Below are 24,640 nucleotides of genomic sequence, written 5' to 3'. Positions count from 1 at the left end.
TTTGGCTTGATGCAGTTTCCAGTTCAGTTTTTGTCTGTATATTTCTATTTATACTGTATGGTCTTTTTATTCTATATTTGAGGATCTCTCTGTGTTTTGCATATATAGAAACATAGAAATGACGGCAGAAGAAGACCAAACGGCCCATCCAGTCTGCCCAGCAAGTTTCGCACTTTTTTTTTCTCATACCTATCTGTTACTCTTGGCTCTTAGTAACCTTTTGGTTCTATTTCCCTTCCTCCCCCACCATTAATGAGAGAGCAGTGTTGGAACTGCATCTAAGTTAAATATCTAGCTTAATTAGTTAGGGGTAGTAACCGCCACAATAAGCAAGCTACACCCATGCTTGTTTGTTTACCCAGACTAAATAATTCAGTCCTTGTTGGTTGTTGTCTGTATATAGATCCACTTTTCTTCATTCCCCCTGCTGTTGAAGCAGAGAGTTTTGCTGGATATGCATTGAAAGTGAAGTATCAGACTTTCTCCCCTGCCGATGAAGCAAAGATCTATGCTGGATATGCATTGAAAGTGAAGTATCAGACTTTCTCCCCTGCCGATGAAGCAAAGATCTATGCTGAATATGCATTGAAGGTGAAGTATCAGACTTTCTCCCCTGCCGTTGAAGCAAAGATCTAAGCTGAATATGCATTGAAAGTGAAGTATCAGGCTTATTTGGTTTGGGGTAGTAACCACCATAACAAGCAAGCTACTCCCCGCTTTTTTGTGAATGCAAATCCTTTTTTCCACATTTCCTCTTGCCGTTGAAGCTTAGAGCAATGTTGGAGTCGCATTAACCGTGTGTATGTTTATTGAATAAGGGTATTATCTCCAGGTAGTAGCCGTCATTCCCGCGAGCCACCCACTCTTCATTCACGTCCTCTAGATTTTATGGATCCACAGTGTTTATCCGTGACTGAAGTGAGTCATTCCATTAGTGTGCAGTTTCTATGTAGGGATCTATAGCAGCTTGACTTGCTCTGTTTTTCTAATAGGGGGTATATTACTATTTTAGGCCTGGTGTAATATCTGTAGAATTATCTTTCATAGGTAGGGTTGTTACTGTTTGAGTGCTGGCAGTTAGTGCTATTTTTATATAGAAATCCTTTTTTCTCGTGGCTCTTTGAGGGCCATGCCCATGCCCAAGATGCATTACAGTAGGCCTAATACCATATAGGTTTCCAAGCATCTCTTGCTTTTTTGTAGGGTTTTCTGGTTGGTACCTCAGCAGTGCATGTAAATATAATGTACATATTGTAAGTGATAATTTTACCTCAGAAGATTGTGCTTTGAATGTAAAATCTGTTATTATAAATGCATAATTTTTAAGTGTATGAGGAGGGTGTGATGGGGTGGGGGGGTGCAAGGCTGTAAAATTTTCCTACAGCACCTAATACCTTTGCACTGGCCATGGGCATTGCTGTACAAACATTGAACAGAGTCTCTCAACTCGTGGTGTCATATGTTACAGAGTGGGTGAGGGTGCAGTTTTTCACTTGGCCATAGGTGCCAAACTGCCTGGCTACAGCTCTGCCCCTCCCCCACCCATGAGCATAGGTTCCAGCATATCTTTAGCTGGAGCACTCCTCCATGTAACACAGGGGTCTAGTATGGCTTCTGATAAGAGTGCTCCTCTCTGGGCATAGGGTCCAGGGTGTAAGGAGTCCAATCTGACTCCTCCTCAGAAGATAGGGTCAGGTCCTGAAGCATAGCTACCAAGGCCTCAACAAGGATCAGGTTTCTCTTCTACAAAGATTAGACTTAGGGCTGGCTCTGGTTTCACCTCTAAGAGGGAACCTTGTTCCAGTGGGCCAGCAGAAGGTTTGGCGTCCTCTCCATATCTCAAAACACCCTGCTCTATAAGAATCCAGCTCAGCAGATACCATCTCAATATTTGTAGGTGCCAGTACAAGACCACAGTAGAAAATGTTCAGGCTTCCATGTGGGGCTTCTCACAGAATTCAAAAACCAAAAAGTTCAGAAGCTAACAGATCAGGATATGGCACATTGTTTCAGGTTCCGGAAAGTGCAAGTTCCGGAAAGTGCAGGTGCTCCAGAATTCGGCAGCCAGAATCCTAACCAACACCAACAGAGGTTTGCACATCACTCCCATACTACGGAACCTTCACTGGCTGCCAATAAAATATAGAATCATGCACAAGGCCCTCACCACAATTCATAAAACCATATACAATCAGCAACAACTAGACCTCCAGATTCCTCTCAAATTATATTCATCCTCAAGACCTATAAGAGAAGCGTACAAAGGTACCCTGCAAGTTCCCCCAACAAAAGCCACGCGACTATCATACACCAAAGAATGAGCATTCTCTACGGCAGGTCCAACTATCTGGAACAATATGCCCACTGACCTCAGACTAGAACCTTGCCTTCGAACTTTCCGCAAAAAACTTAAGACCTGGCTCTTCTTCCAGGCCTTCCCCTAACTTTCTAAGCCATTAATTGTCAACCGGACAATTAATGGCTTAGAAAGTCCTGTCTGCTTTACCGGCGTTAGCCGGTAAAGCAGACAGGACTCTGCTTTACCGGCTAACGCCCCGCTATGGTTAGACATTATAATTAAGCCGCCGTTACTTTTGTTTCATTGCCTTTTCTAGTTCTCTTCAGTTACACTGTCCTATACCTCTGACTAGCCTAGCCTCCAAGTTAACTACCCTTGTTATATGTAACTTCCGCTTCTAGTGAATTGTTCTTGTTTAAGTTATACCCTTTGTTACATGTAAACCGATCTGATATGAAATTTTTTCATGAATGTCGGTATAGAAAAGTGTTAAATAAATAAAATAAATAAAATATATTTTCAGAATCATAGACAATATATCATAAAATAAAAGCCTAACTCTCTTAGAACAATGAGTGCACTTAAGCTTTGCTCTCTATCCAAGGCAAAGGTAAGCAGTTTAGCCCCCAAGGAAAAACAACAACAATAAAACTTTCAAACATACTTTCACTTTCTTCAGCTGCTTCCTACAACTCATCTCATTCAAAAGAAACCCAACCTAGGTCTACAACCTGGAAGGCGGAGTACAGGGTTCTTTGCAAAAGAGTCAGGTTAGAGCAGCGGCGGATTCCCGATGAAGACCGGCCCGGGGATTTGCCGCCCAGTCCGGCCCAGGAGATACCACGTGGTCTGCCAAGCGCGGCTCTGTCATGGCTGCGCTCAGCAGACCACGTGACTAGCGCGACCGGCCCACCGGAGGATGCCCGATCCCCCGATAGGCCAATCTGCCCCTGGGTTAGAGAAGCCAGATTCAAGAGTCCAAAACTGGTCTTAATTCCAGCACACATGAAATAGTGCCTGGCCTACATATTGGAATTGGAGGCTTCAACTCCAAAACAGGTTTAGTTACTCACATTCAGACTCAGGGTTTCTGGTTTGAGACCTCTTGGGTCTCCTCTTGTATCCTTGAAGTAGCCCTCCAGCCCCCAAATTGCAAAGAACACTGGAGTAATCTTAGAGATCTCTTTTACCTGGCCTTTAGGGGTAGATTAGCTTGTCTCAGCACCAGACAGCATGTAAACTCCTTTGGGCTGCTTTACTTCAATAATCTCTGATCATCTGGTGGTTTATAGAGGAAAAGCTCCAGCTCCTCACCCCAGCAGGCTGATGGCTTAAGCAGTTTTGCACCAAGAAATGGGTTTAAACATATTCTCGCATTTTTTATAACAACATATTAACAAAATAAATAACAGCAGATAAAACAAATTGGTCCATCTGTCTGCCTAGTATTTGAGACACTTTCTCTCTGGATATCTACCAACTTAGAAAAAATAAGCATGGAAATTCCCCTTGTCCAAAACCAACAGCAGCTTCCTTCCCCTCCCATGCCCCCACTCAACCCCTCATCCCTGCTGCCAACACCACCCTCCACAACTGCCCCAAACATGTCCCTATGGTCGCTTGGGAGCAGCCATGGGTAGGGAACAGCCAGAAGTACAAAAGTGAGGCCAAACTCTGGTTGGTTCCACACAAATAAGAAGACATTTACAAGCAAAAACAAAACACAGTACAAAGGCCGCTTACCTCAGCAGTTCCTTGTGTTAACAAACAGTCAAATATATGTAATTTGGGCATAGGCTGGCTTCCTGCCTGCTCCCTGGGGCCTCTCCATCCTTCTGGGCCCTGCCTTCTTAAGCTAGGCTGCATGGATCCTCCCTGGGCCCAGAATCCCTTGCTGGCTTGGGTCTTAAGGAGGACCAGGCCAGATAGCTGTGGCCAGTCCTTTAAGGTGTTCTGAGGGAGTTTCTTATATACTCCCTCACAGTCCCTCTGTCATTTCTTCCACCTTTACTCCCACCAGCCTCTAATCTGAATTGATTAGCAATAAATGTTAATAAAACTGAAACCATTGTGCTGAGTAGGTATCCTTCTTTGGAGCTTCCCACTACTATTCATCACAATGGCCTTGTGAATCCAATTGTTCACTACTTAAGACATTCTGGTGTCATCTTTGAGTCAGACATCCTTTCATCACACATTAATAAATGTTGTAAGACTATCTTTTTATAAACTGCACCTTTTACACATTTCTGGTTCCACCAAATGTCTGTACTGTGTTGTAGTTACTTGTATTATCTGGATTAGATTACTGCAACTCTTATCTATGCTGGGCTTCCAGCAGCTACAACCGGAGCATTACAGGTTGCACAAAATACAACCGCTTTAGTTCGCACTGGCTCTTGTTTGTGGAATCTTATTATTCCTATTCTGCAGTCATTATACCGGCTTCCCATCATTTGGAGAGTTAAATTCAAACTTGCCACAATTGTTCACAAAGCATTGAAAGCTGAAGCCCCAATTTGTATTAGTACTGCACTGAAAATCTATCAAACCTCCTTGTTTTTTGAACTCTAGTAGCCAAGGTCTTTTAGAGGTACTTTCATCTAAACTGGTCCATTTGGCTGAAGCTTGCAACAGAGCTTTTTCAGTTGCAGCTGTGTACCATGAGCCAGATTCAGGCTGGATTCTGGCAGAAATCTTGCATACACTTCTTTATTAGTGATAAGAAAACAAACAAAAACAGCTCTGCTATTCTTCACAGTTCCAACAACATAAATGTAGTATACAACTTACAGTTCAGCAGTGTTCTCTCTTTCTCTAGGCTTCCTTCTCTCCCCTGGGGCCCCCTGTTCCCTCTTGGGTCTGGCTAGTTATACACCTTCCCAGGGACTTCCGTCTGGACCAGGATACGCTGCAGTCCATGGCTTAAGGTGGACTGGGCCAGATCACTGGATTTGGTCCTTGTTTTGGGGTTTTCTCCTGTATATTCCTTCACATAGCTCCTATACTTTGGAATTTACTCGCTGTGGAGCTGTGATCCACAGAATGCCATAAGCTGTTTAAGGAACAACTAAAGGCTGATTTTTTCAAGCAAGCACTGATTTATTATGTTAGATGGCTTGATGATGACATGACCTTTGTTTTAATGAATTTTATGTTTTGGTTTTAATTATGAATGTTTAGATGCAAACTTTGGAGTGAGCAGGCAATAATGTCTTAATAATTTATTTATTTATTTTATTTATTTATTTATTTAAAAGGTTTTATATACCGACATTCATCAATGATATCACATCGGTTCACAGCGAAACATAAAACTAGTGCTTAGAAAGCACTTTACATCGAACACTTTATATCGAACATTTTACATCGAACAGGTTTAACATAAAAGTAAAACATAAAAGTAAAATATAATAAAACATATTAAACAAGAGGAGAATTGGGAGGAGGGGGAAATGTAAAGGTGAACAAAAATAAAATATATTAACAAAGGAATAAATGACGGGGGGGGGGGAAATGAGATGGCGAAAAGAATTAAGTTAATCCTTAAATTATTGTAGGCTAGGATTGCAATTATATACAATATATACAGGAAAAGGGAATAACATATAATGTATCATAAGTGTAGAAAAGGGAGGGAGGGAGGGCGGGGGGAAGAGGGAAAGGAAATGGGTAAGGGTAACACAGTGGTGAATGAGAGGAAGTTTAGGGAATAAATTAGATGAAAGCCAGGACTAGCAGGGAACATGAATGAGAATGAGAGAGAGAACATGAATGAGAGAGAGGAGAATTTACGTATATGCTTTAGAGAAGAGCCAGGTCTTAAGCTTTCGCTTGAAGGTTTTTAGGCATTCTTCTTGTCGTAATTCGACTGGCATTGTGTTCCAGAGGGTTGGCCCGGCGATTGATATGGCACGTGTTCTAGTGGAAGTAAGTTTGTAGAATTTGGGCGAGGTGGTAGGCATGGTAGCAAGGTGAATCTGTCTGGTAGGTTTATTAGATTGGTGAAATCGGAGGATGTCATTAAACCAATTCAATTCAGGATTATATAAGGCCTTATGAACAAGAGAGAGAGCCTTATATTGTATGCGGGAAGCTATAGGGAGCCAATGCAAATCTTTTAGTACCGGTGTGATATGGTCATGTCTGTGTGTGTTGGTCAGAATCCGGGCTGTTGTGTTTTGCAGTATTTGAATGGGGTGGATGGCATTGTTTGGTAAGCCGAGGAGAAGGGAATTACAGTAGTCAGTTTTGGCAAAGATGATGGTTTGTAGAACAGTGCGGAAGTCGGGTGGATGAAGTAGAGGTTTAAGTTTCTTTAGGGTGTGAAGTTTAAAGAAACCATCCTTTAGTATGTTACTGATGAATTTCTTCATCGTGAAATGACCATCAAGTATGATTCCCAGATCACGGACTTGTTGGGCAAATGGGGGATGTGAGAAAGCATAGGGGTTCAGTTGGTTTTGTGGTGAGATAAGCATAATTTCAGTTTTAGTTGTATTAAGGGCCAGGTAGATGGAAGATAGGAGATTGTTTATGGATAGGAGAGTATCCTTCCAGATATCCATGGTTTTTGAAAGAGAGTCAGTGATGGGGATGAGCAACTGAACGTCGTCGGCGTAGATATAATGAGGGAGGTTGAGGCTGGAAAGGAGGTAAGAGAGGGGTAAAATGTAGATATTGAAAAGTGTTGAAGAGAGTGATGAGCCTTGTGGAACACCTTGTTTGAGGGGGATAGTTTTAGATACATGGTTTCCTAGCTGAATTTTGAAATTTCTATTACTGAGATAGGAGTTGAACCAATTGAGGGCAACCCCTGTGATGCCAATTTCAGATAGCCGCTGTATAAGAATGGAGTGACTGATGGTATCGAATGCAGAAGAAATATCAAGAAAGGCAAGAATATAAGATTGACCTTTCTCGAATCCTTTGAGTATATGATCTGACAAGGAAAGTAGAAGAGTCTCAGTACTGTGGTATTTCCGAAAACCGTACTGAGCAGGGGCAAGAATGTGGTTATCCTCGAGGTATTCTGTGAGTTGTTTGTTAACGGTTTTTTCAAGGAGTTTAGAAATAAATGGGAGATTGGAAATGGGGCGGTAATTGGCTAGATCAGAGGGGTCAAGTTTGGGTTTTTTTAGTATAGGTTTGACGATTGCCTGTTTGAGGGTGGCAGGTACCTGTCCAGAGTTAATGGATAAGTTGATGATATTAGTTAAGGGTTTAGCAATGAGATTAGGTATTGAGAGAAGATGTTTAGTGGGAATAGTATCAGAGGGATGGGTGGAGGGTTTGGCTTTTTTAATAAGAATTTCAATTTCTAGTGTGGATGTGCAGTCTAGAGAGGAGAGAGTTTTAGTATTATCACTAGTCCTTAATTGTTTGACAGGAATGGAGGGGACATTAGTGAACTTGGATAACAATTTGTCTATTTTGGTTTGGAAAAACGTGGCAAGTTCTTCACATTTAGATTTAGCTACATCATCTGGGATGTCTGAGGAAGCTGCCTTGGTAAGGGAACTAACGTAATCATATAACACTTTAGGGTTGAATTGGAATTGGTGTATTTTGTTAGCGAAGAAGTCTCGTTTCGTTGAGTTAAGTTTTTCTCTATACAGATGTAAAGAAGATTTAAATTGTGCTTGGTGTTTATATGATGGATCATTGCGCCAGATCTTTTCAGATTTTCGAAGGAGTTGTTTGAGATTTTTTAGTTCTTGGGAGTACCAAGGTTTCTTTTTGTTGTTGTTATGTGAGCAGATGAGTTTGGCTTGTAGGGGGCACGTAGAGTTGGCTATATTATTAGTAATGTCATACCAAGAGGCAAGTGCTGTGTCTGCATTTGAGAGGTTTAAGTGATCAAGTTTATTTGAGACTGCTGAGATAAGGTCATCTCTGGTACAATTTTTTCTGTAATGAATGGTTTTATTAGTATTAACATGGTGAGTGGGTATCTTGATTGAGAGAGATGCATTGATGAGGTGATGATCTGACCAGGGGATGGGAGTGTAGGAAGGCGAATCAGTTTGAATGAGGGCATTAGTGAAGAGGAGATCGAGGGTATGGCCCGCCTTATGAGTAGGGAAATTGATGGATTGCTTGTAGCCTAGGGCATTTAGTGAATCGAGTATGGCATCACATGATGGGGTCCGAGGGGAGCTATCGACATGCAAACTGAAATCACCTAGTATGATTGCTGGGGTGTCGATAGCGATGTTCTTTGCGATGTATTCTACGAGGGTTGATGGATTACTATGTAAGGTTCCTGGAGGGGCATAGACAAGGCAGATTTGTAAGGATGGAGATTTGAAAAGTCCTATTTCAATTTTTTGGGGGGGAGGGATGGGGTGGAGAATCATGTTGAATTTTTTCTTTATGGTTAAAAGTAAACCACCTCCTTTCTTTTTTGGCCTGGGGATGGTAAAGATGTCATATGTATCGGATGGAAGCTGGTTTAAGAGAACCGTATCAGAGTCCTTTAGCCAGGACTCTGTTATGGCACAGATATCTGGGTTTTGGTCTATGAGAAGGTCACTAAGCAAAGGGGTTTTTTTGTTTAGGGACTGGGCATTGAGGAGAACGAGAGAGAGAGCGGTAAGGCCAATGATTTGGGTGAGAGGGGGGGAGATCATGGAAGGAAGAATGATACTAATAACAACCACCCCCATAGCCTGGTGTCTGTCCCAAACATTTCCAAATTCTATCATTGGCTCTGGCTGGAGCCACCGCTACGCCACTCCAAGTCACCCTCCTGCAAAGAAGCATCTCTTCACATTTTCTCCACCCTCCCCTGTCTGCAACCTCACATCACGATCCCCCAGCCCTGAATTTTCTCCTCCTGCAAAAACCATCTTCAAAGCTTCCCAGCGCCCCTACCTACTATTCAGATTGACATTTAGGGGTCGATAAAGGAAGGGGGTTTGTGGAAAAGACCTCCTTTGCCACGACACAATTTGCATCATCAATGCACTTATAACAGACTTTCACAGCACCAACATGAAATAAATAAAAAAAACATGTGGCGATAAATCATTATACTCTAGGTGTACTTAGCCAACATTTTTTTTCTTTTTAATGGAAGTTAAATCCTCCCGTTTGGTCAGGGTCCAAACAGTTTTGTGTTCAGTGGGATCGGGTGCCAGAGTGTTAACTCCCCATATTGTATAGGTTTCCAGTCTCAGCCAAAAGGCCAAGAAGAAACCATCCTCAGGTCATGACTCAGATCAATCTGATCTTAGCCAAAAAAGGGTAGTTGAAGGATTGCTCAGCCAATGCTCAGAGCTTTCAAATCATTCATAGTTAATGCCAGACTGTGAGAAAGTTGCAACCTTCTTTAAGGCCAAAATAGCAAAAATTCACCTACAGCTTGAGGGAAAGTTGAAGGCTCTAATTCCTAAAAATTCAATAAAGCACACGGGTCAATAGGTTATAAATATGTCTCATTTTTTAAGCTCAGTCAAAGTTAAGTGATGTTCTGGCTAAAAAAAAAAAAAAATCAATGACATAGCCTGGAAGAGGCTGACGAGCATACTTCACCCATGCACACTCATTCAAAAATGAAATTACAAGCTTAAATAAAAATCTGAAGTTCTTGAATACAATCCGAGTTAAGCTCCACGGGATTTCAGAATAGCTGTGCAGCCTGAACTGATCACACAATCGCTCCCCTGCAGAATGCAGACAGGGCACATCCCACGAAACGAAAAGAACCGGTGCTGCAGCTACCCGAGAGCACAGCAAAGACTTCTGCAGTTTCGGTCACGCTGTAAATCCCAGTGAGTTATGGGGAGCAGATAAAGTGTGCCAACTTGCAGGAATATTTATACAGTAAGTCGTGAAGAACTTTAGCTTGGCAATCATTACTTTCCATTAACTTATTTTTACAAACGTCAGACATTATTAGAATCTGCAGCAGCCTTATTTTTAAGCCAGCACCTGAAACAGAAGTCTTACAAATCCCATAAATATAAATCTGTGCCGTGTTAACATTCATAGAGCTAAAAACATATTTATGTGTTTTACTGGGAGCAATTATCCACTCAGTGGTTGCAGCTGCATGTGGGTCCTAAAATGAAGTTTAGACGGGGCCGGTGTAACCCATACAACAGCGTAGGCAGATGCCTAAGTGGGCAAACTGCAGAGGGCAGCAAAAATGCACCCATGGAAGTCCACTGCTGACCCTCAGCAGCATTGGTCTCCTCTGCAGCCTTCTCACTCAAACCCCTCACTGCAGCCCCACAACTTGGCACCTTCTCATGGCTGTGCCAGTTGTCTGTGCATCAGGCTGTGTGAATGTGAGGAGGCAGCCACTATGTGCTCATGGTCCCTGCAGTGCCGCAACCTGCCTCTTGGGTGTGCTTCCAAAGGAAGACGAGAAGGTGAGTTGCAGAAAACGGGATTGTATGGTGGCCCAATGTCCTCAAATTCACGGGCATGAACACCCACCCAGCGTTTATTCAAGCAGCTAAGTAGGTATGAGTGCGTCATTAGAGGTGGCAGAGTTCACGTGAGGCTGCAAATGCTGTACTGTTGGCCTGGATTGGGGGAATCACAGGGATGGATGTTAGAAACCTAGCACCAGTTCCAGGTTCAGAACTTTAACTCAAAACTCTTCAGTTGTTTCACATTGACTAACCTCATTGATAACTGACAAAACCCGTGATATTGAATATTTCCCCCCTGCTTCTAGTTAAATTTTGTCTGGGCAGTTTGTCACCTGCACAAAATGTAGCTAATACAAAGAGATGGCACGTGCAATTTCCTTTGGTCCCGGCAGTGCTACCTGAACAAAGTTGTCAGGGCAACTCTGGTCAGCCAAACAGCTGTCCTAAAGATAACTGGACAAGACAGAGAAAACAAAAAGCAGCACCCTGATACATAAAAACATAAAAGCAAAAGAAGTGCCATACTGGGTGAGACTGAGGGTCCATCATGCCCAGCACCCTGTTTCCAACAGTGGCCAATCCAGTTCACAAGTACCTGGCAGGATCCCAAACGGTAGATGGATCCCAAGCTGCTATCGTGCAGTGATAATTAGTGACTAATGCCTACATCTACTTGGTTAATAAAAGTTTATGAGCTTCTTCTCCAGGAACATGTTCAAACCATTTTTAAACCCAGCTATGTTAACTGCTTTAACCACTTCTTCCAGCAATGAATTACACTGAGTGAAAAAGAATTTTCTCCGATTGTTCTGAATGTGCTATTTACTAACTTCATGGACTGTCCCCAGTCTTTATACTTTTTGAAAGAGTAAATAACTGATTTACATTTACCTATTCTGTTCCACTCATTATTTTATAACCTCTATCATATCTCCCCTCAGCTGTCTCTTGTCCAAGCTCTCTAAGGTACATACAACAGAGATCTATATTACAACCCCCACCACGAGTAATAACTCATAAATCCTTACACGAAGCATAATCTGGAACAAGCAGGTGTCATTGTGAATATCAGACAATGCCATTAGACACCCCCCAAAGGAAGCCCGTGGAGGGTGAAACAAGGGACCTTGTTGGGGTTTTGGCATACAGTGGGGGTATGGATAATTGGTAGGATTTAGGTATGGGGATATAGTATTGTGTTATGGGGAATACTTATGTGGTTTTAATATGGGGTTGTTGAAAATAGTGATTTTATGATATATGGAGATCATTTATGTATGTGTATGTATACTTTAAGACTATTCTAATTTGTAATAAATATAATACAATTTAATTATATGAATGGATGAATGTATTTATAATTTGGTGTAAAATGTAATATGTAATTTTGCTATTACCCCCATGTAAGGACTCTTGTCCAGGCTGAACAGTCCCAACCTCTTTAGCCTTTCCTCATAGGAGAGCCGTTCCAACCTCCATCATTTTGGTACCTCTGTACCTTTTCCAATTCAGCTAGATCTTCCTTGAGATGTGGCAACCAGAACCACACACAGTACTCCAGGTGTGGCCTCACCACGGAGCGATAGATACAAAGGCATTATGACATTATCTGATTTTTTTTCTCAATTCGCTTCCTAATAATTCCTAACATTCTATTTGCTTTTTCTGACTACCACAGCACACTGAGCCAAGGGTCTTTAAAATTTTGTCCACAATGATATCCAGATCCTTTTCCTGGGAGGACACAAAAATATATGCAGTATTTGAATCTAATGTGCTTTGACGCGCCTGAAAAAGCAAAATATAAATAAAAAAACACATACCTCCTAATATTGAACCTAACATCCTGTAACTACAGTGTGGGTTACTTTTCTCCATGAGCATCACTTTGCACTTGTCCACATTAAACTTCATCTGACACTTAAATGCCCAGTGTTCCAATGTTACAAGATCCTCCTGCAATTTTTCACAATCCACTTGTGATTTACCTCCTCAGATAACCCCCCCTTCCTCTCACCCACAAGACAGAAATAAACAGGAGGCACAGTGGTACCTGATCCCCTATGCCTCCTTCCCCTCAACCTGATAAGTAATGGCCAGCAGTGATCCCCGCCATTCCCAACCTAAAAAAAAAGGTTGTGGGTCAAATCCCCACCCCCACCCCTGAACTCCCAGAAGTGTGTACGACACCCTGCAGGAGGCGGATTTTAAGTGCTGGCCCAGCTGAAATGCCCCCGCCCTTAATATTCATTTATTCACTGAGGGTGAACAGAACTGGGGGTGAATGGAACTGAACCGAGATTGGTTCCTTCCCTGTCAGCGAGGTCTGAACGGGAAGCTTATCTAGATAATTTTGCTGCTTACTCTTTCATTTGAATTTGAACCTCTCCCAGGCTCAGTTCAGATGGAATTTCCATGCCAGAAAGTGCTGAATCAGGCTAATTGAATTAGCTGATTCAACATTTAGTACCCGTATGTAAAACGTCTGTTAGGTAGATTGTCACTGGTTAAAATGGTCTGAATTAGGCCCTTAAAACATTTAAGTAGCAGTAAGAAGAAATAATCCAAATACTGGTGGACTCTGCCCAAAATCTACACATGGACTCGGGAGGAGGGATTTATGAGCTTGCAATCACAGAGCATCATGATGATAAAAACCCTTTAAAATGTGGAATAAATGACAGAGTTCTTGATCCAGTGGGGGTTTTGCCATTTAATCCCCAATCTCTTGGGTTCTCATTATCGCAGTCTGTGACTGTGATCCAATAAACCCTTCCTGCAGATGAATACCCGGCGTTCTGGGCACATTTACAGATTTTCAGTCCATCTGTAGTTCATGTAATAAAATATCAAATGATTTAAATATCAATAAAGAAGCTCACAGGACTATAATTATTATTAATGTGGCCTACCTGTCTTCCCTTGAAACCCCTTCTTCCAGGAGGCCCTGGAATACCCTGTAACAGAAGACAACATCACATATGGAATGTGTTCACAGAAACGGATTAACTGATATTTATAAAATGGGTTAAAACATGCTAGCATTCAGATTTGTTGGGCAACACCGTAAGATCCTGCCATCAAAAAACCAATTCCTGCACAGTCAATACATCATGAAACTCTTAACGAGTGGCAAAGCAGATTTAACAATCTTTCAGGACATCACAGAGTGATCGGCTGCTCGAGCTAGGGTTTAACGCTGTGCGCGTATATCGATGCACAAACCGGGGACACATGCACATTTTTAAAAAAATGCATTTAATGCACAGAAATCCACTTTGAAAATTTGGGAGAAAGTCTTAAGGTAGTAGTTAGGCTTCAACCCTATGCGGGCAGTTACAAAATTATCCTCTTAAAAGGGCAAAGCAAAAAATTGTTCAAGATTTTAAGCAAAATGAGGGATTTTTTTTTCTCCAAATGTACAAATGAGCACCCTGCATGTTATTGATTAGGTAAATATTTATGTAACTTGGAGACATTTTGTCACCTTTAACACCGCGCTCTCTAGATTGCTGTGAAAACTCCTTATTTTGAGAGCACTCTGTAAGCGTCCTGCAGAGAATGCGCCCTGATACACTGCTCAGAATCACTTGCTCTTTATTTTCACGCTGCTGGTTCTCCCTGGATTACAATTATACAGTACAGGTAATCCGCTCCTAAATATAATACGCACCATACATAAAACAGCTGTCCTTCACAGTGCTTGGATTATAGTAAAACATGAATTTCCAAAGAGGGTGCACTGCAGTGTTTCTAAAAGTGCAGAGGCCTTCCCCTCCTTCCAGCCCCTCACCAACCCAATCTCCTACCTCGCCCCCAACTCGATCTGGCTGGCTTCTCACATACGCGAATGCCAAAACAGGGCATGGCTGCATCTTGCAGGTCCACTCCATTGTTAGAAAACTTCCTCCAAGCCACCACACAAAGTTTTTCCAGTCCCATGGGCTTTGCTTGGGAAACGCCGCCACCCTGGCCTGCTTTTCCGAAACCCACTCTATCACGCTGAGATAGCGCTGTGCTACAGGTGCAAGATGCCACATCTCAAAAACTGATTTTTTTTTTTTATTTTCTATTTGAAAGAAAATATTAACAAACATATTAGCTCGGTGAGGCCCCTGAGGATCAGACAAGGCCAAAAGTCAAACCTATCAAACCTATGAAAAATAAAACACATTAATGGGCTTTGGAAGCATCATGGTTGCCAGCTATGTTTTGTCAAGATGAATTGTCTGCTGGCAAATGGACAGCATGGAAAAAAACTATCATTCAGTCTTGGCAGGTCCACTATCTTGGGGCATATGCTATGGTGTGGATTTAAGTGAAGGATTTGTTAAAATGACATTCTAAAAAATACACCTACTCTGTCTCCTTCTGGTCCAGGAAGGCCTGCCACCCCAGGAGGTCCAATAAAACCCTTGAAAACAAAAACAATTATCTTGATTATTTGATTTAAAGGCACAGGCACATTTTCAAAAACCTCCCAATACATCTTAGTGGGGGAATGCCAGAGGTGACTATGATTCTGACCTCTACTGTCCGCACTACGTCTTGTCATGCATCATCTGTAATCAAACTAATCATTCTGGAAAAAAAAAAAGATGGATTCTAAAGCTCCAATCATTAGGATAAGACAATGACGCCTTTGAGACTGTGCTAATAAAATTCAAATTAGTAATGTCAAGTATTTTTATTGTAATATAATCTATGTATCTCCTATCATCAAACAACTAATCCAATTAAGTCAAATGTTTCCAGTTATTCCGTTTTTTTCAAGGATTCTTCTGGATTACCATGTAGCAATAGCTATAAAACAAGCAGAATAAAGTTTATTTTATATTATTTCAAAAGATTTTTTTCCTGTGCTTATCCAAAATTCAAAGCAGGGCACACAGGTAAGATCATAAAAATAATTACAATACAAATGCAAACAAAACATAAAAGAAGACAGGAAGATGAAACGATCCACTTAAGCACTACCTGCAAAATCATTCTACGATGAAGTCAGCCTGAGGGATACAGTGATGATTTAGTCTTCAAGCTTGAAGGCCTTTTTAAACAAAAAAGCTTTTAGCTGTTTCCTGAATGTCTGTGTACATGTCCTAGAGTGAAGGCTCCAGAAGATGGGCTTGGCCACTGTAAAGGCTTCTGTCATGGGCTTCCGTGAGATGGGCCAGCCGTGGCAAGGATACTGCCAGCAAACCATGGTGTGCAGATCTCAATGCGCAGAATGGATTATAAATTCGCTAAATAGCACATATCCAGGGTAAAGCATTATTTGATAACTTATGAATTAGCACTACCAATTTATATTTAATTATCCAGTACACGGGCAACCATTGCAGTGAACGGAGAACAAAGGTGATGTGTACCCAGAGTCTCATACTGGTCAGGACTTGCATGGCTGAGTTCTGTACTATCTGTAAGGCCCTGAGGATATGTGCCACTACCCTGATGTAGATGGCACATTGTGAGGACTAGTGCTTGTTGCACTGTCCGAAAATCCTCAGGATTCAACAGTAGTTTATATGCCTGCGTTACATCGCAGTTTGAAAAGGGTTCGCTTCGCCTCATTTTCTAGGTGTACACACAGATACAGGTCAGATTCCAACCAGGCCCCTAAATTCTTTACCTGTGCTACAATGGGAATATTGCAACCACTGAACTGGAAGACCAGGTGTCGTTAGCAGAACACCACTAAGGATGCTCGTTTCCACATTAAGGGGCAGCTTTGTTATGTGAAAGCCACTGAATGGAATATTAAAGCTAATGTTTTGGATCAGGTGGATTTAATGAGTACAAAAAAAACCCAGGATATAGTCCGCAAAAATTCTAAACTCCACTCCCAATCCTTAGAGAAGCCTACAGATCAGGGTCATATACCGTAGATGTTAAACAGGGCAGTGACCTGCATTACAGTTAATTCATGCCATGACAGAAACGCAGAGCCAATTCTAACTTGCCAAATATGGCCAGTGAGGTACAACGCAAACCACTGGTTCTCATCGTAAGCTGAACTGGATGGGCCTGTGACCTTCTTTCAACATCACTTGCATATTCACAAGTGATCCCGAAGCTTTCTCCCTTCTTTAGGGAAAGCGCACTTTTGTCTCTGTAAATAAATATCAGCAAAATATGGTGTAAGAGAGGCCAGTTATTTCCTTCATATCATGATGCCCTTCTGCGTGGGTATAAAGTCTCAGAGAGCTCTTTTCTTGCTACATAAAAAACACTAGAAATGTGCTATTAAACTGAAATGTTCTGGCAAGACTACTGATTTTTCTGGAGCATGTTGCAGAGAAGACTAGATAAAATGCTGCCGAATATAGACTATGGGTCTTTTTTTTTAAATATTTTATTTTCAGAATTTTTCACAATTAACAAGTCAAAAAAGACATCCAGAAGTCGGATATCACAAAGGAAATATACAATATCAGAAAAAAATAAAACAAATACGGTTGGAAATTATTATCCTATATGACCACCTATGGGGACCTATGATATAAGAAAAGACACGAAGAGAGCACCAAGAATCAACAATGATAACTCGCAATCATGCTAATGGAATATTAACATTAAGGGTGAACAGGAGATGGTCTCTCTCGATTCATAAGAAAACCTTCTAACTGATCTGGGTCAAAGAAAATAAAACTATTTGAAGCAAGTTTTATAATGCACTTATAGGGAAATTCTAAAAGAAAAGATGCACCAAGATCTAACACTCGTTGCTTTTTAGCCAGAAATAACCTCCGTCTCAGTTTGGTCGCTTTAGTGACATCAGGAAATAAAAGTCAATTGTTGTCTTAGAAAGCTCTTATTAGGAGAACGAAAACATATTTTCACAGTCCACACACAATCATGTTCCATGGCAAATACTACAGAGACTATGGTTCTTGATATAATGACAAACTGCAAGACTACATCTGATTGCCTGATGTTTTCCTTATGGTCTACAACATGGAAAACATGTCATTCAATTAGAAGGCAACCACCTCTCCCGCCAAACACCTTTCCTTATAAATGACAGTAAAATGGGAATACAACTGAGATAAATAACTACAACACCTGAATGTAATCTGCTTTGAAATGCTGAAAAAGTGCAAAAAGCTGTATATAAAAAAACCCCCAACTAAATAAAAATAAATAAATAAGTAAATGGTTTCTCTCACTCCCTCATTCAAGTCACTGATCAAACCCAAGTCCTTTTCATTACTTATTCAGCACTGTAAATACCCTTAAACCTAAAATTGAAAGAAATGGCTCAACATTGGTGGCTTCCTTTTCACCACTGATCTTTAGCTGTGGTAGCATCTCACTTCTCTGCTACAGAACACAGATTTTGGATCATTATCATGACTTCTAGCACAGCTGGTGATGGCAAAACATCCCGATGGCGTGCGCCATATATATTTTCCAATGGCATGTTCAGCCACGCTAACCCTTGATAAATTGGCTTACCACACATCACCTGCCATTACATAAACCCCCACTGTTTAACTAAAAATTGAGTAACTAAGAATTTGCTACATGACTAGGAATCTATTTCTCGGAATATGTCTCATGCCCATCGATTTTGTACTTTGACTCGGCTAATTATGTAATTAGCTTTTGTAAATAGTTGTGATTTTACTGATTTTGCTGTATCTATTTATTGATATCACGGACGCTCGCGGCATAGTCAGCTCTATACCCTATCCCACTTTTAACCACCTTGTTCTCAGTTACATGTAAGGGCCCTGCCCAAAAGTTAACCTGTTTTTTCAATGTTATATGTAAGGGTTCTGCCCATTTGTTCCTTTTTAACTGTAAACCGATGCGATGTGTAAACGGTCATCGGTATAAAAGAAACCTTAAATAAATAAAAATAAAATAAAATTATTGCTTGTGTACAAACGTAATCAAACAGATATAATTTTTCGTTGTTTTAAAGTACATATTTAAATTTATAACCATTTTTCTGTAGAACTGCAGGAACTGATATTTGCCTTTAATACTGGTATGCAATAGGCTGCTTCAGCAGAAAGGCAGGTCTTAAAGAGAGAGATTCAAATGTTCAGTCTAAGGAGGTCATTTTCAAAAATGATCGCACACGAAAAGGGACTTTTCGCGTGTGATCACTAAATGGGGGCAGAGTCGGCCCCGGAAGAGGAGGAGTCGGGGCGTCACCGGGGCCGGATCTGCGGAGACATCGCTGGCGGCGAAAGGTAAGGACCCTTATCGCCGTCAGTTTCGCGCCCAATAACTACACCTTTTATGGTGTAGTTATTCGGTGCGAAAGCCGGCAGCCAGCGCACCGCAGTGGTGCGCTGGCTGCCGGCTTTCGCAGGCCCGCCCCCCGCTTCGGTCCCCCGCCCCCCATTACCGCCGGATTTTCTAAGGTCTGCGACCTTAGAAAATCCAGGCCTAAGTTCATTTTCTTTACTGTTGTACAAAGCACTATAATCTCCAAAGAGCCACATGCGTCTCCCAAGCCTCACACTGAAAACAATGGCCTTTAAAATCAATGTAGAACTGGAATTCAACCTTGCCAAGTGGGTTATTTGCTTCAGATCATGATGTCCTTCTTTGTTGGTTTAAATCAGAAAACTCTTTTCTCAAATCAGTCTCTCCACAGGGAGGAACCAAAATGGTGGTGTGATCTGGTTGTGTTTAGCTTCTCTGGATTTTCCTTCTACTTACCTAAAAATTCCTTCCAAATGCAAAGGGAAGGTTTGGGTATTTCTCCCCCCCCCCCAATACCCCCTTCCTGGGTAGCAGCTTATTCCATCCTACATGCCCGTTGGACCAGCACTTGTTGGGACTGACGGCTCCTATGCGAGTATGGGTGAGGTAGCACTTGACCTGCCAGGAGAGGTATCGTTCAGTCCCAAGGATCTTCGACTTCCTCCAGCAGAGAGATCAGCCATTCCACCTCCTTTGGAGGCGCACAATGATGATGTCTTGGCAATTCTTCTGTTGGCGGGGGCCGTAGGTGGAGTGGCATCAGAGCAGTTCATCCCATCGATGTTGTCTGGTGAAGCCAATGGGAAGAGTTTTGAGGTTCAATCATCTTCTTTACCGATGTTGGCTCAGGGAGAGTCTTTGCCATCAAGTTTGCCAGTGTCAATAGGAGTCCAAGGCTGATTTTGCAGCCCTTCTCTGGTGAATCCTCCTTTTTGCCTAACAAGCAAAATGGTAACTTTGGATGATATTTTGGATCTCTTAGAAGGCTTTGGCAGATCTCTTAAAAGTTCTATTAACAAAATTGACCTTCTAACTTCTAAATTTGAGTCTTCGAAGATTGAATGTGATTCCAAATTTGTGGATATTGAGGGGAAGTTGGCTAATACTGAAAAAAGATCAAGTCTTTAATGCGCCTGTAGTCAAGGACTCAAATATATTGTCTCGACGTGTGTAATATCTGGAAAATCAAGCCAGATATCCAAATTTACGATTTCTTAATTTTCTCCAAAGTATTTGGAGAGTCACCACTTACCACACTTAACAAATAGCTCGTAGACATATTGCAGTTTGATTCTGGAAAAATCCCCTCTATCAATAAAGCTGTCTTTCTTTCTCCTAATCACGGAGGGAGTGCTCAGAACCTCCATCATGTTTCCTTTAATATTGCTGATAATTTGTCAAAATTTCTAGAAAGCACTGGGTCCGAGGTGGCTAAGCGCTCTACTTTGTTAGTTTCCTTTATTTACCAGCAAGATGTTAATGATGTAATGAGAAGATTTTTTAGACAGGTGGGGGTCAGATGATTTGCATATTTCCTGATTTTGCTCGGTCTTTGTAGGAGCAGCAGAAAAGCTTTATTGCCTTATGCTCCAAAGCTACCTCTATGGGTTATTCCTTTCTTTTACACTATCCTTGTAGGTATACTGTTAAGGATCGAGATGATTGCTTTGCTTTTTTTTTCTTCCTGAACAATTAAAGTCTTTCTTAGAACCCAGAAATGTGCCAATGATATTGGCACATTTCTGGGTTCTAAGAAAGACTTTAATTGTTCAGGAAGAAAAAAAAAGCAAAGCAATCATCTCGATCCTTAACAGTATACCTACAAGGATGGCCCTCAGTAGGCGGCATTTATATAGGTCCATTAATTTTGAGTGCTGTGTAACACATTAAATCTATTGCTTTGTTGATAATTATTTTTTGTATTCTCCCATAAACTTTAGGTTCCTTCTCCAACTGTTTTTCTTTATGGAGATGTCTGAATATGATATATTTTTCTTCTTTTTTTTTCTGCCTTTTGAAAATGTTTCTTTTTATTGTTAATGTAGTACATATTCTATGTATCTTTTTCCTGTATGCAATGCATTTGCTTTGTATATCACTAAAATTCAATAAATATAAAGTTAAAAAAAAAACAAAAAACAAAGCTTTCTTGCTACATGAAAAGCTAGAACTTTGCTATTAAGCAGAAATTTTCTGGCAAGACTGCCGAGTTTTTCTTTTTGGAGCGTATTGTTGCAGAGAAGGCTTATGTACAACACTGCAAAGCTGCATCTGATTGTCTGATGTTTTCCTTATGGTCTATAACTAGGAAAACATTTCATTCAATTAGAAGGCAAACCCCCTCCCCTGACCCCCACACATGCACCTTCTCTCAGAAGTCGTTTGACAAAGTCCCTCATGGGAGAATCCTGGGAAAATTAAAAAGTCATGGGATAGGAGACAATATCCTACTATGGCTTGCAAACTGGTTAAAAGATAGGAAAAAGAGAGTAGGAATAAATGGTCAGTTTTCTCAACGGAGAAAGGTAAAACAGTGGAGTGCCCCAGGGATATGTACTGGACCCAGTGCTTGTTAATATATTTATAAATGATCTAGAAAAGGAACAGCAAAAGTGAGGTGATCAAATGTGCAAAGGCCACAAAATTATTCCAAGTCGTTAAATTGCAAGTGGATTGTGAGAAGCTGCAGGAGGACTTTGTGAGACTGGACATTCGAATGGCAGTGGACAAGTGCAAAGCGATGCACATGGGGAAAGTAATCCAAACTGCAGTTACACAATGTTATGTTCCATATTAGGAGTTACCACTCAGGAAAAGGATCTGGGCGTCATTGTAACACTACTTTGAAATCTTCAGCTCAGTGTGTGGTGGCGGCAGTCAAAAAAAAAAAAAGCCTACAGAATGTTAGCAATTCTCAAGAAAGAACTGGAGAATGTCATAATGCCTCTGTATCACTCCTTGGTGAGACCACACCTAGAATATTGTGTGTAATTCTGGCCACCACATCTCAAAAAGGATATAGCTGAAATGGAAAAGATACAGAGAAGAGCAACCAAAATGATAAAGGGGATGGAACAGCACCCCTATGAAAAAAAGGCTAAAGAAGTTAGGGCTTTTTCAGCTTGGAGAAGAGATGGCTGAAGGGAAGTATAATATAAGTCTATGAAATCATGAGTGGAGTACAATGAATAAATGCAAATAAGGTGTTATGCTTTCAAAAAATACAAAACTAGGGAACACTATGAAGTAAGTCGCACATTCAAAACAAATCTGGGAAAAAATATTTTTACTCAATGCACAATTAAGATCTGGAATTCATTGCCAGAGGATGTAGTAAAAGCAGTTAGAAGAGCTGGGTTTAAAAAAAGGTTTGGGCAAGTTCTTGGAGAAAAAGTCCATAACCAGTTATTAACCAGGTAGACTTGAGGAATTCCACTGCTTATTCCTGGGCATTAGCAGTATGGGATCTATCTACTATTTGGAATCCTGCCAAGTACTTTTGACCTGGACTGGCTGCTGTTGGAAACAGGATGCTGGGCTTGATAGACCCCCAGTCTGACCCAGTATTGCAACTCTTGTGTTCTTTCTGCCATTATTCTGTTGCAGAACACAAAGGAGAAGAGGAAGTTGAGATAAAGGTAAGAAAAATTACATTATCCCACAGGAATTCATATTTACATCAACGCACAATTAAGCGAGGGCAAGAAAAGGTATGAACAATACTGCATACTAAGATCTTTCCTCATCTATTAAACCTAATTAAAACAATTTGACATCATTGGGAGCTGGCAGCAAAAACTCTGCTATTAGTCCTTAACAGCTAAAGAGATCAGACAATAGGAGAAAAACATAGGTGTAAGAGGAACAGAAAGTTCTTAAAGTTTTAAGCCTTCTCAACAGGTCCAGCTACTCAGTATATCTGGCTAAGGAGGTGCACTGCTCATCAACACCACATTGCTTTCGCTAAGAAGAAATAGCTGAAAAGTTACGAATACAAATGCTATAAGCATAAATGCTCATAAGCTATGCAATAAAATTCCAGATCTGAAAGCCCAAATGTTGGAAGCAGGCTTGTTGCTATCACCGAAATACGGTTCAATGAGTCCCACAAATGGGATATGGTCATACCAGGTTATAATCTTAGGGAGGATGGGGGTGGCAAATATTAGGGATTTTCGTTTTCGGCTTGCCGCAGGAAATATCGTATTTCCTGCGGTTTGGGCCTTTGAGATTCGGGAGGGACCCAAATTTCAGGTTAGTGTGTGCTAACATTTTTATATTAGCGCGCACTAACGTTAGTTTGGGAAAAATGTGCTCAGGTTTCGGGGTCCCTGAACCAGGACGAATTAGGTAATTTCGTTGAAACTGCCTAATTCGTCCTGAACGAATGCACATCCCTAGCAGAAATGGTGAGTAGCTTTTTATGTAAAAATTAATTACAAAGCAAACTGAAATGCAGTGTATATGGAGAAAGGAGGAGGCACTGTGGGCTGTCTTGGAAAGAAGGGATTGCATTTGCCTCTGTATCGATGTGGGCTACAAATCTCCGGTTTTGGCAGAGGAAATGGACGGAGATCTGGCTACAGACATCCAAAAAGGTGGAAAAATGAGGGGGCAGTCTGGGTTGGTGGGAGATTTTAACCTACCAGATGGAAACTGGAGTATCTCGACTATGAACTTAGTCAGGATTAGAGAAATCCTGGGCTCCTTTCAAGGACTCTCTTATATCAGACAAATGTTAGCAGAACCTTCTAGGGAAAGATACTGGATCTGGTACGTCCGAATGGATAAAAAGTCTTTAATGTTCAGGTAGGCACCCACATGAGCAGCAATGATCGTCGGACAATATGGTTTGATATAATGGTCAAGGTGGGGAGGAATGGCTCAAAGCTCAAAGTCCAAGACAGAGACCTTGGGGCGACAGTGATTGATGATCTCAAGGCAGCAAAACAGTGTAATAAGGTGGTGGCCTGAGCCAGCGGGATGGAAGGGTACAGAGAAAGAGGCATAACTAGCAGGAAAAAAAAAAGAGGTGATAATGCCTCTATACAGGTCATCTAGAATACGAAGTTCAGTTCTGGACAATGTACCTCCAAAAGGATATAGATAGTCTAGAGGTGGTCCACAAAAAAGCAAACAAAACAATATGGGGTCTGCATTAAAAGTCATACGAGCTAAGACTTACGGACCTACTAAATGTGTACACCCTAGAAGAAAGGGACAGAAACGATACAGACATTTAAATACTTAAGAGATATAAATAATGAACAACTAAACTCTTTTCAATGGAAAGGAAGATGCAGAATCTGGGGGCATAGGACACAGTTCCAAGAGGGCACCCTCTGGAACTGTGTCAGGAAACAATTTTTCACAGAAAGGGTGGTGGATGCCTTCCTGCAATGTGGAGGCTAAAATGGTAATGCAATTCAAAAAGGCATGGGATAAACAGCGAGGATTCTTACTTTCAAAAAGTGAAGGGACAGCAGAAGCATGGGGTAGCCAACAGGGATAATCTTCACGATGCAGCGGATATGACTAACAGCAGCAGACAGCAGTATGACTGCATCAGGCTCCTAAGAAGGCACTGGGTATTAACCTGCATGGAGCAGTTATGACTTTAACAGTCATAGTATGCCTGCATCTGCCTTCCAGGAGCAAACTGGGCTAACCTGCATGGAGCAATATGACCCTAACAGCAAAATGACCAAGGTTAACGTACAGCTCATGCTTCAATGAG

The 24,640-nt window shown here is 41.3% G+C and overlaps 1 protein-coding gene across 2 annotated transcripts in view; it reads right to left on the bottom strand.

Moving 5' to 3' along the window:
- The window catches only part of COL24A1 (collagen type XXIV alpha 1 chain), a 554,101-nt gene that overhangs the window by 348,509 nt on the left and 180,952 nt on the right, over positions 1–24,640 (bottom strand). For both annotated transcript variants that reach the window (XM_029618163.1, XM_029618164.1), the window contains exons 11-12: positions 15,044–15,097; positions 13,596–13,640 (exon numbers count right to left, since the gene is read on the bottom strand). In XM_029618163.1, coding sequence (XP_029474023.1) covers positions 13,596–13,640; positions 15,044–15,097 — 99 coding nt within the window. The remainder of the gene's footprint in view (positions 1–13,595; positions 13,641–15,043; positions 15,098–24,640) is intronic.

The sequence above is a fragment of the Rhinatrema bivittatum genome, chromosome 10 (assembly GCF_901001135.1).
Source record: "Rhinatrema bivittatum chromosome 10, aRhiBiv1.1, whole genome shotgun sequence".
NCBI classification, from domain to species: Eukaryota; Metazoa; Chordata; class Amphibia; order Gymnophiona; family Rhinatrematidae; genus Rhinatrema; species Rhinatrema bivittatum.
This window is presented reverse-complemented; position numbering and strand designations above follow the sequence as displayed.